We start from the raw sequence: 16,743 nt of genomic DNA, 5'->3' as shown, positions 1-16,743 counted from the left end.
TGCTCTGTATATACTATTTCAAATAAATAGTGTGCACAGAGTCCAAGGGTTCCCCTTAGAGGTAAGATAGTGGCAAAATTAGATAATTCTAATGCTCTATTTTGTGGTAGTGTGGTCGAGCAGTAGGCTTATCAGAGGGTAGTGTTAAGCATTTGTTGTACACACACAGACAATAAATGAGGAACACACACTCAAAGACTTACTCCAGGCCAATAGGTTTGCATATTTAAATATATATTTTCTTAGTTTATGTTAAGAACCACAGGTTCAAGATTGACATTAAACACTTTAAATGTAAGGTACTTCACTTAGATACTTTAGGAACTTTGAATAAAAGCAATATCATATGCAGTCTTTGTAAAAATGGCAATAAGCTATTCTCAAAGTGGACACTGTGCAAAAATAAACAGTTCCTGGGGGAGGTAAGTAAAGGTTAGATTAGGAGGTAAGTAAAACACTTACAAGTCTCAGTTCTGGGGCATAGGCAGCCCACCGTTGGGGGTTCAAGGCAACCCCAAAGTTACCACACCAGCAGCTCAGGGTCGGTCAGGTGCAGAGGTCAAAGAGGTGCCCAAAACACACAGGCACCTATGGAGAACAGGGGTGCTCCGGTTCCAGTCTGCCAGCAGGTAAGTACCCGCGTCCTCGGGGGGCAGACCAGAGGGGTTTTGTAGAGCACTGGGGGGGGGGGGGGGCACAAGTAGGCACACAAAACACACCCTCAGCAGCACAGGGGCGTCTGGGTGCAGTGTGCAAAACAGGCGTCGGGTTTTAGATAGGAAACAATGGAGGGACCCGGGGGTCACTCTAGCGGTGCAGGCAGGCAGAGGGGGGGCTTCTCAGGACAGCCACCACCTGGGCTGGGCAGAGGGTCACCTGGGGGTCACTCCCTCGTTGAAGTTCGGTTCCTTCAGGTCCTGGGGGCTGCGAGTGCAGTGTTGGTTCCAGGCGTCGGTCCCTTGTTACAGGCAGTCTCGGTCAGGGGGAGCCTCTGGATTTTCTCTGCAGGCGCCGCTGTGGAGGCACAGGGGGGTCCTCTCTGGTTACTCACGGGCTCGCAGTCGCCGGGGAGTCCTTCCCTGGTTCTCTGAATCTTGAGCCGGGGGCGTCAGGTGCAGAGTGAGAAGTCTCACGCTTCCGGCGGGAAACGTGCAGTCTTTGGAAGTTGCTTCTTTGTTGCAAAGAAGTAGCTGGTTTTGAGAAGGGCCGCTGCTCACGGGAGTTTCTTGGTCCTTTAGTCCAGGGCAGTCCTCTGAGGCTTCAGAGGTCGCTGGTCTCGGTCAGATGCGTCGCTGGTTGCAGGTTTTCGAAGTTGGAGACAGGCCGGTAGGGCTGGGGCCAAAAAAAGTTGTTGTCTTCTCTCCAGGCTTGTAGGTCGGCAGTCATTCTTGTTTCTTCAGGTTGCAGGAATCTGTTTTCCTGGGATCTGGGGAGCCCGTAAATACTGAATTTAGGGGGGTGTTTAGGTCTGGGAGGGCAGTAGCCAGTGGATTCTGTCCTTGAGGGTGGCTACACCTTCTTTGTGCCTCCTCCCTGTGGGGAGGGGGCACATCCCTAATCCTATTGGGGGAATCCTCCAAACTCAAGATGGAGGATTTCTAAAGGCAGGGGTCACCTCAGCTCAGGACACCTTAGGGGCTGTCCTGACTGGTGGGTGACTCCTTCTTGTTTTTCTCATTATCTCCTCCAGCCTTGCTGCCAAATGTGGGGGCAGTGGCCGGAGGGGCGGGCATCTCCACTAGCTGGGATGCCCTGGGGCGCTGTAACAAAAGGGGTGAGCCTTTGAGGCCAGGTGTTACAGTTCCTGCAGGGGGAGGTGAGAAGCACCTCCACCCAGTACAGGCTTTGTTCCTGGCCACAGAGTGACAAAGGCACTCTCCCCATGTGGCCAGCAACATGTCAGGTGTGTGGCAGGCTGGCAGAAACTGGTCAGCCTACACTAGAAGTCGGATTGGTATTTAGGGGGCATCTCTAAGATGCCCTCTGGGTGTATGTTACAATAAATTGCACACTGGCATCATTGTGCATTTATTGTGCTGAGAAGTTTGATACCAAACTTCCCAGTTTCCAGTGTAGCCATTATGGAACTGTGGAGTTCGTGTTTGACAAACTCCCAGACCATATACTCTTATGGTTACCCTGCACTTACAATGTCTAAGGTTTTGCTTAGACACTGTAGGGGCATAGTGCTCATGCACCTATGCCCTCACCTGTGGTATAGTGCACCCTGCCTTAGGGCTGTAAGGCCTGCTAGAGGGGTGACTTACCTATGCCACAGGCAGTGTGAGGTTGGCATGGCACTCTGGGGGAGTGCCATGTCGACTTAGTCATTTTCTCCCCACAAGCACACATAAGCTGTGAGGCAGTGTGCATGTGCTGAGTGAGGGGTCCCCAGGGTGGCAAAAGACATGCTGCAGCCCTTAGAGACCTTCCCTGGCATCAGGGCCCTTGGTACCAGGGGTACCAGTTACAAGGGACTTACCTGAGTGCCAGGGTTGTACCAGTTGTGGAGACAAAGGTACAGTTTAGGGAAAGAACATTGGTGCTGGGGGCCTGGTTAGCAGGGTTCCAGCACACTTTCAAATCATAACATAGCATCAGCAAAGGCAAAAAGTTAGGAGGTAACCATGCCAAGGCGGCATTTCCTTACAGCACCTCAGAGGACAAGTTTGTGGAGCTCAAAGTCACCCCTTACCGTAAGCTTTCCCACAAGCAGTTAAGTGCCCTTTGTAAAGGGTACAAAATAAAAACAGACTCAACCCCTACCACTTGCTCCAGGAGCTACTGGGAGAGCATGAACAGGCCCATCCTGGAGATGAGGCCACTGTCCTTGTAGATCAGGTGTTGGAAGCTGGCTTTGTATATACTATATTGAAATGAGAAATAGTGCGCACAGAGTTCAGGGTTTCCCCAGAGGCTTACAGAGGCTAAAGTAGATAATACTAATGTTCTTTTTTTGTGGTAGTGTGGTCGAGCAGTTAGGCTTATCAGAAGGCAGTGCAAAGCATTTGTTGTACACATTCAGACAATAGAAAAAGCACACACTCAATGACTTAACTACAGACCAACGTTTTTCATATATAGAAAAAAAATCTTCTCTTCATTTCCTATTCCTATATATTTCTAGAACCACAAGATTCAAGTTGCAGGTAAGTACTTTAATAGATTAATATTTCACACATGTATTAACAGTACTTTGTTTGAAATCGATAAGTTATACAGTTTTTGAAAAATTGGCAGCAATCTGTTTTAAAAATGAACACAGTGCAATTTTCAGAAACAGTTCCTGGGAGAAGAAAAGTTAGATCGTTTTACAGGTAAGTACAACACTTACAGTTTCCAGTCTCTGGGGGTTAGGAAGTCCACATGTTGGGGTTCAAGTTAACCCCAAACACCCATAATCAGCAACACGGGGCCAGCTTGGTGCAGAGGTCAAAGTGTAGGCAAAATTAACATGGGCTCCTATAGAGACTGGGGGCACTCGGTTTCAGATCTGCAGGCAGGTAAGTACCCGTGTCTTTGGAGGGAAGACCTGGGGAGTTTAGAGTAGCACTCGGGGGGGGCACAAGTTGACACCAAACTTACACCCTCAGCAACACTGGAGCAGCCGGGTGCAGGGTGCCAACATGATGTCAGGTCTCCAATGGTTCTCATAGAGAACCCGGGGGTAATTCAGAGGCTGCAGGCGACATTCAGGGGGTCGTCTCGGGCAAACCACAGGCTGGACAGGGAGGAGGGCCGCCTGCTGAACATAGCTGCACCAGGTGTCGGTTTCTCCAAGGTCTTGGGGCTGCGGGTGCAGTGAGTCCTTAGGCGTTGGATATCTTCTTCCAGAGCTTTTGTGGTCAGGGGATCCTCTGGATTCCCTCTGCAGGCTTCGTCATGGAGGGGTGGAGAGGTCAACCCAGGGTGGGCACTTGCTCTGAATTGCCTGGGGATACTCTCTAGCTGGTTGGATCACCTGAACACGGGCCCTTTGCGTAGGGTGCAGAGTGGTTAGGACTCACGCATTCAGAGTGAGTTTGGAGTCCTTAGTTGTTGTTTTCTTCTTGGACAGGGCCGCTGTCCACAGGAGTTCTTGGTCCTTTTGGGTGCAGGGCAGTCCTCTGGAGCTTGGCAGATGTTGCTGGTCCCTCTGGATGTGTCACTGTTCTTTTGCAAGTTCTTAGAAGCAGGAGACAGGCCGGTAGGGCTGGGGACAAATCAGTTGTCTTCTTCCTTCTTCTCTGCTGGGGATTTCAGCTAAGCAGTCCTTCTTTTTGTTAGGTCACCAGGAATCTGGTGACCTGAGTTCAGGGAGGACCTTAAATCCTAGATCTACTCCTAGATTTAGGGGTATTTTAGGGTCAGAGGGCAGTAGCTACACCCTCCTTGTGCCCACTGCCTTTGGGGTGGTGGGCACAAACCTAATCCTATTGGTTCCTGTCCTCCAAACCAAAATGGAGGATTCTGCAGAGAGGAGGTCACCTCAGCTCTGGACACCTTAGCGGTTGTCCTGGCTGGGGTGGTCATTCCTCCCTGTTTCCCTAATTTTCCTACCGGACTTGCAGCCAAAAGTGGGGCTTTGTTCGGGGGGCGGGCAACTCTACTGGCTGGAGTAATCCGTGCCTTGAGAAGAAGTTTAGCTAACAAATAGGGGGCATCTCTAAGATGTCGTCTGTGTGCATTTTTCAATAAATCCCACACTGGCATCAGTGATACCAAACTTCCCAGTATTCAGTGAAGCCATTATTGAGCTGTGGAGTTCCTAATGACAGACTCCCAGACCATATACTCAATATGGCTAAACTGCACTTACAATGTCTAAGAATGGACTTATACACTGTAGGGGCATATTGCTCATGCAGCTGTGCCCTCACCTGTGGTATAGTGCACCCTGCCTTAGGGCTGTAAGGTCTGATAGAGGGGTGTCTTAACCTATGCCACAGGCAGTGGTTTGTGGGCATGACAGGCTGGGAGGGGTGTCATGTTGACTTTGTCTTTTTCTCCCCACCAGCACACACAGGCTGCATAGGCAGTGTACATGTGCTTGGTAAGGGTCCCCTAGGGTGGCATAATAAATGCTGCAGCCCTTGGGGACCTTCCCTGGTCACAGTGCCCTTGGTACCATGGGTACCTTTTACAAGGGACATAACTGTGGGCCAGGGTTGTGCCAATTGTGGAAACAAAGGTACAGATTCTGGGAAAGAACACTGGTACTAGGGCCTGGTTAGCAGGATCTCAGCACACTTTCAATCAAAGTTGGCATCAACACGAGGAAAAAAGTATGGGGGGGGTAACCGTGCCAACAGTGGCACTTTCCTACATCAGGGCAGTGCAAGTGAGGGACAACTGGACCCTCCACCACTCAAAAGAGTAGAACCTGTATCACAAGTGTCTAGCAGACCTGCCCAATAGTGAGGAGGACTCTGGTTCCTTGATGTCCAGAGATAGACTCTTTGAATGGGAGATGCTTTTAGAGAGATTAGCTAGGAGACTTGCCCTGAGACAGAGCCCTAGCAATAGAAAAAGAGAGAAGAGAAATGGGTTTAGCATCCATGGATGGTGGTAGCAATTTTATAACTAGGGACAGATGTAGGAAAATGGCACCTTGTTGCAGTTAACCCCCCACTCTTTTTGCCTGATATTGATGCTGACTTGACTGAGTGTGTGCTGGGACTCTGCTAGCCAGGCCCCAGCACCAGTGTTCTTTCACTAAAAATGTACCATTGTTTCCACAATTGGCACACCCCTGGAGCACAGATAAATCCCTTGTAAAAGGTACCAGTGGGCCAAGGGCCCTGTGACCGGGGAAGGTCCCTAAGGGCTGCATCATTTGTTGTGCCACCCAAAGGGATCCCTCACCTAACACATGTACACTGCCGTTGCAGATTGTATGTTGGTGGGAAGAAAAAGGCAAAGTCGACATGGCATCACCCTCAGGATACCATGCACACAAAATACTGCCTGTGGCATGGGTAAGTCACCCCTCTAGCAGGCCTTAAAGCCCCAAGGCAGGGTGCACTATATCACAGGTGAGGGCATAGCTGCATGAGCAATATGCCCCTACAGTGTCCAAGACCCTTCTTATTGTAAATACAGTGTGGCCATATTAAGTATATGGTCTGGGAATTTGTCAAAACGAACTCCACAGTTCGATAATGGCTACACTGAATACTGGGAAGTTTGGTACCAAACTTCTCAGAATAATAAACCCACACTGATGCCAGTTTTGGATTTATTAAAAAATGCACACAGAGGGCATCCTTCAGTGCAGGACTGACTGGGCTGTGCTAGCCTGCCACTGAGAGATGAGTTTCTGACCCCCTGGGGTGAGAGCCTTTGTGCACTCTGAGACCAGAAACAAAGCCTGCACTGGCTTGAGGTGCCTCACACCTCCCCCCTGCAGGAACTGTAACACCTAGCAGTGAGCCTCAAAGGCTCAGTCTTCGTGTTACAATGCCCCAGGGCACTCCAGATAGAGGAGATGCCCGCCCCCTGGACACAGACCCCACTTTTGGCGGCAAGTCCAGGAAGATAATGAGAAAAACAAGGAGGAGTCACCCCCTCATCCAGGTCCACCCCTAAGGTGACCAGAGGTGAAGTGGCCCCTCCTTGGAAAATTCTCCATCTTGTTTTGGAGGATTTAGCCCAATAGGGTTAGGGATGTGCTCCCCTTTCCAAAGGGAGGGAGCACAAGCAGAGTGTAGCCACCCTCAAGGACAGTAGCCATTGGCTACTGCCCTGTGACCCAAACACCCCCCTAAATTCTGTATTTAGGGGTGACCCTGAACCCAGGCATTCAGATTCCTGGTGACCTAACAAGAAGGAGGACTGCTGACCTTAAAACCCCACAGAGAAGGAGGATCGAGGTTCTAAAATAAATTAAGAAAATAATATTTTTCTACATAAAAATCTATTGGCCTAGAGTTAAGTCTTTGAGTGTGTGTTCTCATTTATTGCCTGTGTGTGTTCCACAAATGCTTAACAATACCCTCTGATAAGCCTAACTGCTTGACCACACTACCACAAACAGAGCATTAGTATTATCTATTATTGCCTCTGTCAAGCCTCTTGTGGAACCCCTGGAGTCTGTGCACACTATCTCTTACTTTGAGATAGTATCTACAGAGACAGCTTCCTACATCATATAGCTCATGTGCGCTCCTTTTGAGCCACTGCACAACTGTCCCCTGTGGCTCTTGACTCCTAAAACTGCCTCCTTAAATTGCCATCACCTTTGCTTGCAGAGTGAGTGAGCTCTAGGCTCTCCCTTCGAAGCCCCAATTTCTAGCTGTCCATCCTGACAAGGTGGTGCTTCCTTCCTTCCGAAAGTGGTGACACCTTTTCATGTAGGCCAATCAATCACCTTGCCTACTTTTTACGCACCCCCACATCCCTCTCATGAGGAGGAGAGACTCCACCGCCTGGATCCAAAAAGAGCATTGGCGGTCTACTTAAATCATACCAAAGATTTCCGGGTGGACGATCAACTCTTTGTGGGTTATGTGGGTGCGAAGAAAGGAAGGGCTGTGCAGAAGAGGACAATCTTGTGATGGGTAGTCATCAGCATCATAATGTGCTACATTTTGGTGAAAAAGCAACCGCCTAAGGGTTTACGTGCTCATTCTACCAGAGTAACTGCTGCTACCACAGCGTTAGCATCTGCAAGGTGACGACGTAGGCATATCTGCACAGGTTCACCAAACATTACTGCCTGGACAGTCCGCAGAGATGGCTACTTTGGCCGTTCGGTCCTGCCGAACTTTTTGGTGTGATCGTAGTTCGCAGCCCACCACTGAGAATGGTATTGCTCAGGTACCTATTCTAAGGTAAGGAATCCGCAACTAGAAGTCTCTATCAGATATACAAGTTACTTACATTTGGTTACGATATATCTGGTTTAGACATATTCTAGTTACAGATTCCTTACTGACCTGCTCATCCTCCCCGCTCTGCAAACTGATTTCTAGGGACAGGAACTTCCCTTTAAGGGCCCTAGTTTTGGTGCACCAGTCTCAGTGTTCTCCATGGTTCCATGCTACTGGCGTGGAAAGTCGTGAAAAGAAACCGACGTCAGCACGCCGGGGTGGCGTCTATATACGACAATGATGTCATTACGGCAACCATGATGCCAACGACACCCACAGAGTCGACTGACGCCACCTGACGGCATGCAGGGGTACTGCTTGAAGAAAAAAGTCCAGATCCAGTCAGATGCCTTGGGGAAATTCCAAGGTAAGGAATCTGCAACTAGAATATGTCTCTATCAGATACATTGCTACAGAAGGTAAGAAACAAGTACATCCCAACATTGCTTCCCTCGCTGACAACACATAACTGATGTTGGCCTTAGATAAGACTTTTTTGGGCACTGAGCTAATTTTTAAATAGTGCCTGGTTAAGATTATCTGGTGGATGCAAGCTACCCATCTGAAATGCAACACCAATAAAACTGAGATTATGCTCTTTGGAAGCTCCATCACTTTTAATCCTACCCTTTGTTGGCCAATTTTCACCCTGCCTCCCCCACCCCGATCCAGGTTGCCAGAAGTTAAATTCGACTCAGCCCTTTCATTTTTTCTCCAATCAGCCACTGTGGCTGGCACTTCCTTTGGCCTCATTTGTGTGCTGGTGGGGAGAAAAAGACAAAGTCGACATGGCACCCCCTTTGGGTGCCATGCCCACAAACCTCTGCCTGTGACATCGGTAAGTCTCCCCTCTAGCAGGCCTTACAGCCTGAGCAATATGCCTCTACATTGTCTAAGTCCATTTTTAGACATTGTAAGTGCAGCATAGCCATATTCACTATATGTTCTGGGAGTTTGTTGTTACAAACTAAACAATTCCATGATGGTTTCACTGAATACAGGTACGTTTTGTATCAAACTTCTCAGCATAGTAAACCCACACCTCATGCCAGTGTGGATTTATTGAAAAATGCACCCAGACGGCATCTTAGACATGCCCCCCTGTATGAAAGCCAAAGTGCTAGTGCTGGACTAACCAGTCTGTAAAGGTCTGCCACTTTCAGACGAGTTTCTGACCACATGGGGTGAGAGCCTTTGTTCTCTTTGTGGCCAGAAACAAATTAGTCCTGGGTGGAGGTGCTTCACACCTCCCCCGCAGGAACTGTAACACCTGGCTGTGAGCCTCAAAGGCTCACGTCTCTTGTTACAGTGCCCCAGGATACTCCAGCTAGTGGCGGCAACTACGGCGGGAAAATTAGGGAAAGCAGGGAGGAGTGACAACCCCAGCTAGGACCACCACTAAGGTGTCCAGAGTTGAGGTGCCCCGCCTCCCTGCAGAATCCTCCATCTTAGTGTGGAAGACAGGGAACAATAGGTTTAGGTTTGTGTCCCCCTCATCCCCCAAAGGGAGAGGACACAAGAAGGGCTTAGCCACCGTCAGGGAGAGTAGCAATTGGCCCCTGCCCTCTGACCCCTGTAATGCCCCTAAATCCAGGATTTAAGGGGCTCCTCTGGATCTAGTTTGTCAGATTCCTGGTGACCTCACAAGAAAGAAGGACTGCTAAGCTGAAACTCAGGCAGAGAAGAAGGAAGACGAAAAACCTACTTGGCCCCAGCCCTATCAGCCTGTCTCCTGCTTCAGAGAACCTACACAAGAAAAACAACATATCCTGCGGGCACAGCAACTTCTACAGAGGCTCCAGAGGACTGCCTAAATCACAGAGAACCTAGAACTCACATGGACAGCAGCCCTGTCCAAGAAGAAACAACACCTAAGAATTCCAGAGCCTCCCTGGATCCACGAGTCCTGACCACTCTGCACCCCACGCCCACTGCCCGTGTCCAGGTGCCCCAATCAATTAGAGAGGATCCCCAGGCGATTCGGAGCAAGTGCTCACCCTGTGTTGACCTCTCCTATCCCCCACGATCTCGCTTGCAGTGTGAATCTGGAGGACGTGCCCACCCTGGATTGACCTCTCCTGTCCCCCACGACAGTGTGAATCCAGAGGATCCCCCTAACCGCGAAAGCTCCAGACGAAGATATCCAACACCAAAAGGTACACTGCACCCGCAGTCCTCAGGACTTGGAGAACCCAACCTCTGGTGCATCAGCGTTCAGCAGGTGGCCCTCGTACTTGTTCAGCCTGTTTTATTTTGTTATTCTGTTTTTTTTTTTTTGTCAGACCCGACCCCATGGATCCAGCCTGCAGCATCTAAGATCTGCCCTCCGAAGTCGGGGGTACTTACCTTCTTGCAGTTCTGAAACCGAGTGCCCCCAGTCTCCATAGGAGCCCATGTTAATTTTTCCTACACTTTGACCTCTGCACCCAGCTGGCCCCGTGTTGCTGGTGGTGGTTATTTGGGGTTAAGTTGAACCCCAACCTGTGGACTTCCTAACACCCGGAGACTGGAACTGTAATTGTTGTACTTACCTGTAAATCGATCTAACATTTCTTCCCCCCAGGAATTGTTTCTGAAAATTGCACTGTCAAGTTTTAAAACAGATTATTGCGAATAATTTAAAAACTGTATTAACTTCAAACAAAAAACTGTTGATACATTTGTGAATTGTGAATCTATTGAAGTACTTACCTGCAACTTGAATTTTGTCGTTCTGAAAATAAATTAAGAAAATATATATTTGCTATATAAAAACCTTTGGTCTGGAGTTGAGTCATTGAGTGTGTGTGTGTGTGTGTGTGTGTGTGTATACAACAAGTGCTTTGCAATACCCTCTGATAAGCCTAACTGCTCGACCACACTGCCTCAAAAGAGAGCATTAGTATTATATACTTTAGCCTCTGTTAAGCCTCTGGGGAACCCCTGGACTCTATTCACACTATATCTCATTTTGATATAGTATATACAATAGCGAGCTTCCTACATGCAGCCCTTAGGGACTTTCTTTAGTACCCCAGGCCCTAAGTACGAAGGGTTCCATTTACTAGGGACTTAGAGAGGGTGCTAAAGGTTTTGCAAATTGGGGAACCGACTTTGCAGTTTTGATGAAAGAGATCTGACACTGGGGTCCTGGTTATCAGGAAACCAGTGCACTTTAAGTTGAAATCGCATCAGATACTAGGCAAAAAGTGGGGGGGCTAACCATGCCAAAAAGGGTACTTTCCTACAACATATTTAGCAATCTAGACTATGTTGTGTAAGATTTAGGCTTTGAATAGTGTGTTTAATTGAATACCAGTCTGTCACTGTTTTTCGGTAAGAGATCTAAAGGCCTGTTGGATATTGCCTGTGTTTCTCCGTTTCCAGGAGATTTAGTGGGAATGTCTCATGTGTTACGGAATTTATTGTTACTTCGGTTTGACGAAATGCTACATTGAAAAATGACAAAACCTTTCTATTTCTTTGTGACGTTGCGATGGGACAAAGCTTGTATCTGATGTGACAATGGCTGCTGTTCAGTAGCTTGTTCCTGAGAAACAATTAAAGTTGTGTGTGAGACTACACATATTGAGAATTGAGAATTCATGTGCCTTCCCATTTATATTGTGAGTTCTCTTGATTTTCGAAACTATATAATTTTCATTTTTTTGTGGATTTGTATATCTAACTCAATTATATCAAATGTGCATGAAATATTTAAAGGTCTGTTTTATTTTTTGTATTTTCAGGGAAGGTGTACAAGTAAACCCGGATGTATTGCAGCTAAATCCAGATGTTAGTGAATTGTACATTGATCTGTTGTGTCAATACAATCCTAGCCAAGTGACTGAGATACTGCACATCCTAGAGCATTACAGGCTGGAGGAAACTATTCAGGTATAGTAAATACTGACAGATATGAATGAATCTAGTACACCATCACCACATACTACCTTCTCCCTCTACAGGCCCTCCTGGGGCCTGAGATGGTAGTTGTTAAAAAAAAAAAAAAAAAAAAAAAAAGTAGAAATTACTATGTCATGTTGATCGTACAATAGTGTGTTATACCAAGTGGTTCTCCACTAAAATGTATTGCAAAGTCTCACACAAAGCTTCAGGTCTGCCTTCTTACCTGGCAAAAAAGGCTTAATTTAAGGACCATCAAATGTGAACTTAATTTGACAAATAAATTCTGTCAACTTGAGATTGTGATGCACTCAGTGTAGTAGGTTGAAAGAAAGAAATTTAACAGGTTAGAACATTTGAATAGTTACTGATGAATACAAATAAATACCACGGATTGTAAGAAGTAAAATTCTGCTTTGCAGTTGTTTGAGCATTTGCTGTTTTAAGTAGTTAGTCGTTGGTGGAAATGAAATTAATTATTCATGGAAATTGCTTTTGTTAGGCAGTACAAGCCCACCTCAGGAGGATTCATTCAGTGAGCCTGTATCAGCATTTATGGGTCTCATACATTGATTATTATATGAAAGTACTTGTCTCTGTGGCAAAATATTTCAGTGCAGTAAAGTGAAAAAGTTGAAAATGTTACTTAAACAAATTTTTTCCAGAATCTTGGACAGCAGGAAAGCAGAACTTTACTTTTACCATCATAAGTATTAAAAACCCCTGCTTATGAAATGTGGCTGCACAAATATCCCAAGACTGGCTGACGGAGTCACGTACAAAATATTGTATGTGTTATTTTATGTGTGTTTGTAGAGCACACGATCACCTGTGAGGGCATAGTGGTGTTGAGCCGGTGTAAGAGCCTAGTCTCGTAGGGTAGGAGAGTGATTATTCGAGGTAGTAGGTCTTCAGCGTCTTGCGGAACTGAAGAAGAAAAGAGGTGGCTCTAATGTGGAGTGAGGCGGTCATACCTCAATTTAGGAGCGATTTATGAGAAGGCTGGACCTCCCATTCTGTTTCTGTGTATGCGTGTGGTGTGTGCCAGTAGGAGTCAGGCTGAGCAGAAGTGTCTGATGGGTATGGAAGGAGAAGCTGCTGTTCAGATAGGCTGGGCCAATGTTGCGTAATTCTTTGACTGTGTGGGTGATGGGTTTGGTGAGTTCCTTCTTGATTTTAACATAGTGGGAGTTCCCATAGTCCAGCCTCCTGGTGACGAGGATGTGGGTCAGTTTTCCTGGTGTTGCTGTGGAGCCACTTGGACATCTTGCTCAGCATGCTCATGATTTGAAAGCAGGATGCTGTGACAGCACTGACTTGTGCAGATATTTCCAGCTTGTTGTCCAGGATCATCCCACGGTTTCTAGTGTAGGGGGTTGGGGATGTGTATCCTAGGTCAGATGTCTACCAGTTGGAGTTGTGTGGTGTTTTTTTTTTATTTTAAGATGACTACTTCTGTCTTGTCGATGTGTAACCATGAGACATTTGGTCCAGGTGGCTACTTCAGTCATGCAGGTGAAGATGGTCCTTTTGTTGAAAATTTTGTCTGGGAGGGACAATATGAGTTGTATGTTAGTCTAGGAGAAGATGTTGATGTTGTGGGTGCGGATGAGGTTAGCCAGCGGGGTCATGCATGCTTTGAAGAGTTTAGGGCTGGAGGATGGTTTTCTGGATTTTGAGGTGTAAGGTAACAGGCTGACTATTTCCATTCTGTCTGTCAAGAAGGAGCAGATACAGTGGAGCGCAGGTCTTTTAATGTAAATCTTGAGTAAGCATCTGATAAGGATGGGATGTGATACTGTGCCAAAGACCACCAAGAGCTCCAGCAGGATGAGGGCTGCAGTCTCTCCTTTGGCTAGGATCATGGGGATGATGAGTGATGTTCCCACACTGCATGGCATTGAGAAGCTGATGATTGACAAGATGGTCAGTAAGACGTCTGTAAATGATCTTTTCTTCGACCTTGGCAAGGTATGGTAGGAGGAAGATTGCTCTCTGGTTAATGAGGTTGGCGGGTGCACAGAATGTTTCTTGAGCAGGGCAGGAGCAACAGTATGTTTGTAAGCTTCTGAAAATGTGGCTGAGTGGATGGAGGCACTGAGCATGGGAGTGAGATTTTAAATGGAAGGTGACAGCATGGACAGGGAAAATGTAAACCTTTCACCTTTATGCCTAGCCTGGGAGAGATTGTCTGCTATGCGTGTTGAAACGTCTGTTCTTGATAATTGTAACATCCATATGTATGTTTTAGTTTATGCTGATCAATGTAAACACTGTATGGCTGACTTGTTCGTTATGTTGCTGTCTGTTGAGCAATCGTTCAATAAAAAAAGTTTTTAAAAAGCATGAAAGAATGGTTGTGAGGGCCTTGCTGTCAGAGGTGAGTCCTTTGTGGAAGGTGTGGTAGACAAGGACTGTTGGGGGCACAGAGTGGAGTTACATAGTCATGGTGATGGTGGTCTTGACTATGGTGATGGTGGGCCACGTGGTTGGATCAAGTTGTGGTTCAAAGTTGCTGTATGTGGATGTGATCTTGAAGCGGAAAAATTCTGAGGGAACTTGTTTTTTCCTAAGGGAACTTTTTTTTTTGTAAACCATTCTGAAAAGTCAGTGGTCATAATGCATTTAAAGTTCACAGGCATGACTCTTCCGAAAGTCAGCTCTAGTCATAGAACAAGGTCTAGCAATTTAGCAACCTATAAAACATAGAGACCTTGAGAGCCTGTGCAATATAGAAGTGGTCTATAGGAGTGTTAACAGAGAGACCACCACAATATACCATTGATAGGAGTAAAGCACTGATCATCTTTAACTTGGCCAGATGGAAAACATACCTTTTCTTATATGTTTTATCTGGATCTCTGTGACATGAGTCAGTCAGGTAGATCCCAAAAATTTCTCACTCTGGAAAGAGTTTTTATTTGTTGCCTGCGCAAGAAAGGCAAGGATGCCATTAAGTGAATATTTAGAAGATTGATTTTAGATCTGAAGATAATAACCTTTGTTTATGTGATATCTGTTTCTGGTGTCTCAGCTCCAAGCACAACTTGTGCTATGTTATTGCTGCTCAAAGATGAACCGGAAGGCCACCCAGACTGTGAAGCCAAACTACTTTGCGGACTCCAACAGAGGTCGAAGAAGGCCCAGTCCCCATCTAAGTCTAGGGCATGGATGTGCACTCTCTCCAGACTGAGAATCATCTAAATCAAGGTCCTTGGATAAGTTTAAAAAGTATAAAACCAAGAAATCCAACCATGGCTCTTTGTTGCCCTGCTGCTCCCACCATTCAGAGTCATTTGGTGCCCCAGGTACCTCGAGTCCAAGGAGTTGTTCCACGACTTTGCAGCAGATTCCTGTTTTCCTCTCATTGCGCTCCGACTTCCACAGGTCATCAGCTATGCCACAACATCTCCATGAGCTGCAGCCACACCAAGGATTAAATCTTTGGTACCCCTCTGGTTTCCTCTGGCATATCTTCAAGCACTGAGTTTACAAGGAAGCTCCTAGCCTGGTTACTCTTAACGGATCAGTTCCTTATGCTGTCTGTGAAACTCACTTTCGACTTGAGGGCAGTCAGATCCTAAAGCTTGTCTCCACTGAGCGTTGGGCTCCTTCGCTATGTTAGACACCTCCCTCGGTGCCCGGTCCAACCCTGCCAGCCCATGTCTCGACACTGGCACCGACGTCAGAAGTGGAGGTTATCCCCAGCCCCTCTGAGGTTGCAAAGCGTATGCCAGTTTCCATGTTCAGACCCTGAGGCATTCCCTACGTATGATGAAAACAATGCAGATGATAAGAGCCAACTATATGATGATGAAAATTTGTTTCTAGTCCTACAGGCTGCTAGTGGCCTGCACACATCTCCAGACATTACTCTCTCCTCTCCTAACCCTGTTATAACAACAGAAGAATCTAGCTCTTTTGCCACTGTGGTTAGGATGGCAACTGAAGTCTTAGACCTTACTTTGCCAACAACGGACATCAAAACTAATGTTCTTACTGATGTTCTCCACCCAAGACAGACAAGCCAAGAACATCTCCTTCCTTTCAGTGAGGCTCTGTTGGATGTACTGATGGGCACCTCAGGATCTTGCCCTCTAGTCAACAGACATATAGCAAGGCGGCACAGGCCTGCACCAGGGGATCCAAATTTCTTATTGTATTTTGCGCTCCATTTGCTCATGCTATGAAGAGATTTTTGTGCCCTATTTTTTTCTCTTTTAATACAAATTCCTACAAGAAAGCTTTTGAGAGATTGCAGAGGCTGGAGAATGAGAACATCTGTGTTGCAGTGGGAAATTTTGTCCGCCTCCCACTGGGTATTAGAACAAATATTGCTCAAAGTAACATCTCTATCCTTTCATATCAGAATGTTAGGATTTTACCCCGTTTTTAACTTTAAAATGTCTTAATTGTTAATCTGAGACTCACCGGGATTCTTTCTTTTTCAATATTTGTTCTAGGTATCTTATTATTGACATGTCCTCTGTGTAATGTCCTTCTTTAACTGTATTTTGTGCCCTATCCTCTGATGTGCTTTGAGTTCTTTCCTCCTTATATATTTATGAAATGTTTTCTGGCCATGATTGGCCAAATAAAGTTTGTGACTGACTGCCAACCTGTTGACATCATTGGGTTTTTCCAACGTGCCAAAGTGACACCTGACTCCTTAAAGGCTTCCCTTCCTGAGAGCAATCATGGATACAGTGCTCTCCTGAGCCTTCCTCCAGCTTCAGTGAGTCCAGGACATTCGGGCTATGATCCTTGTAGGAAAGCACCCTCTTTCTTGGCATGGTTACCCCATTTTCTGCCTGTTGTCAGTGTGTTTGACTGTGTTCATTGGGATCCTGCTAACCAGGACCCTAAGGATTTCGCTCTCTCCCTTCTAACTTGGGAACTTGTACCATTTTCACCCCACATTTGGCATACTGGTGCCCTTATATAAGTCCCTAGTATATGGTACCCATGGCATTGGGGTACCAGGGAATCCCCATTGGCTGCAGCATGT

The 16,743-nt window shown here is 46.7% G+C and overlaps 1 protein-coding gene across 3 annotated transcripts in view; it reads left to right on the top strand.

Annotated features, from left to right (window-relative positions):
• The window catches only part of VPS8 (VPS8 subunit of CORVET complex), a 1,496,959-nt gene that overhangs the window by 931,775 nt on the left and 548,441 nt on the right, over positions 1 to 16,743 (top strand). For all 3 annotated transcript variants that reach the window (XM_069225817.1, XM_069225815.1, XM_069225816.1), the window contains exon 35: positions 11,579 to 11,726. In XM_069225817.1, the coding sequence (XP_069081918.1) occupies positions 11,579 to 11,726 (148 nt within the window). The remainder of the gene's footprint in view (positions 1 to 11,578; positions 11,727 to 16,743) is intronic.

The sequence above is a fragment of the Pleurodeles waltl genome, chromosome 3_1, assembly GCF_031143425.1.
Source record: "Pleurodeles waltl isolate 20211129_DDA chromosome 3_1, aPleWal1.hap1.20221129, whole genome shotgun sequence".
NCBI classification, from domain to species: Eukaryota; Metazoa; Chordata; class Amphibia; order Caudata; family Salamandridae; genus Pleurodeles; species Pleurodeles waltl.
This window is presented reverse-complemented; position numbering and strand designations above follow the sequence as displayed.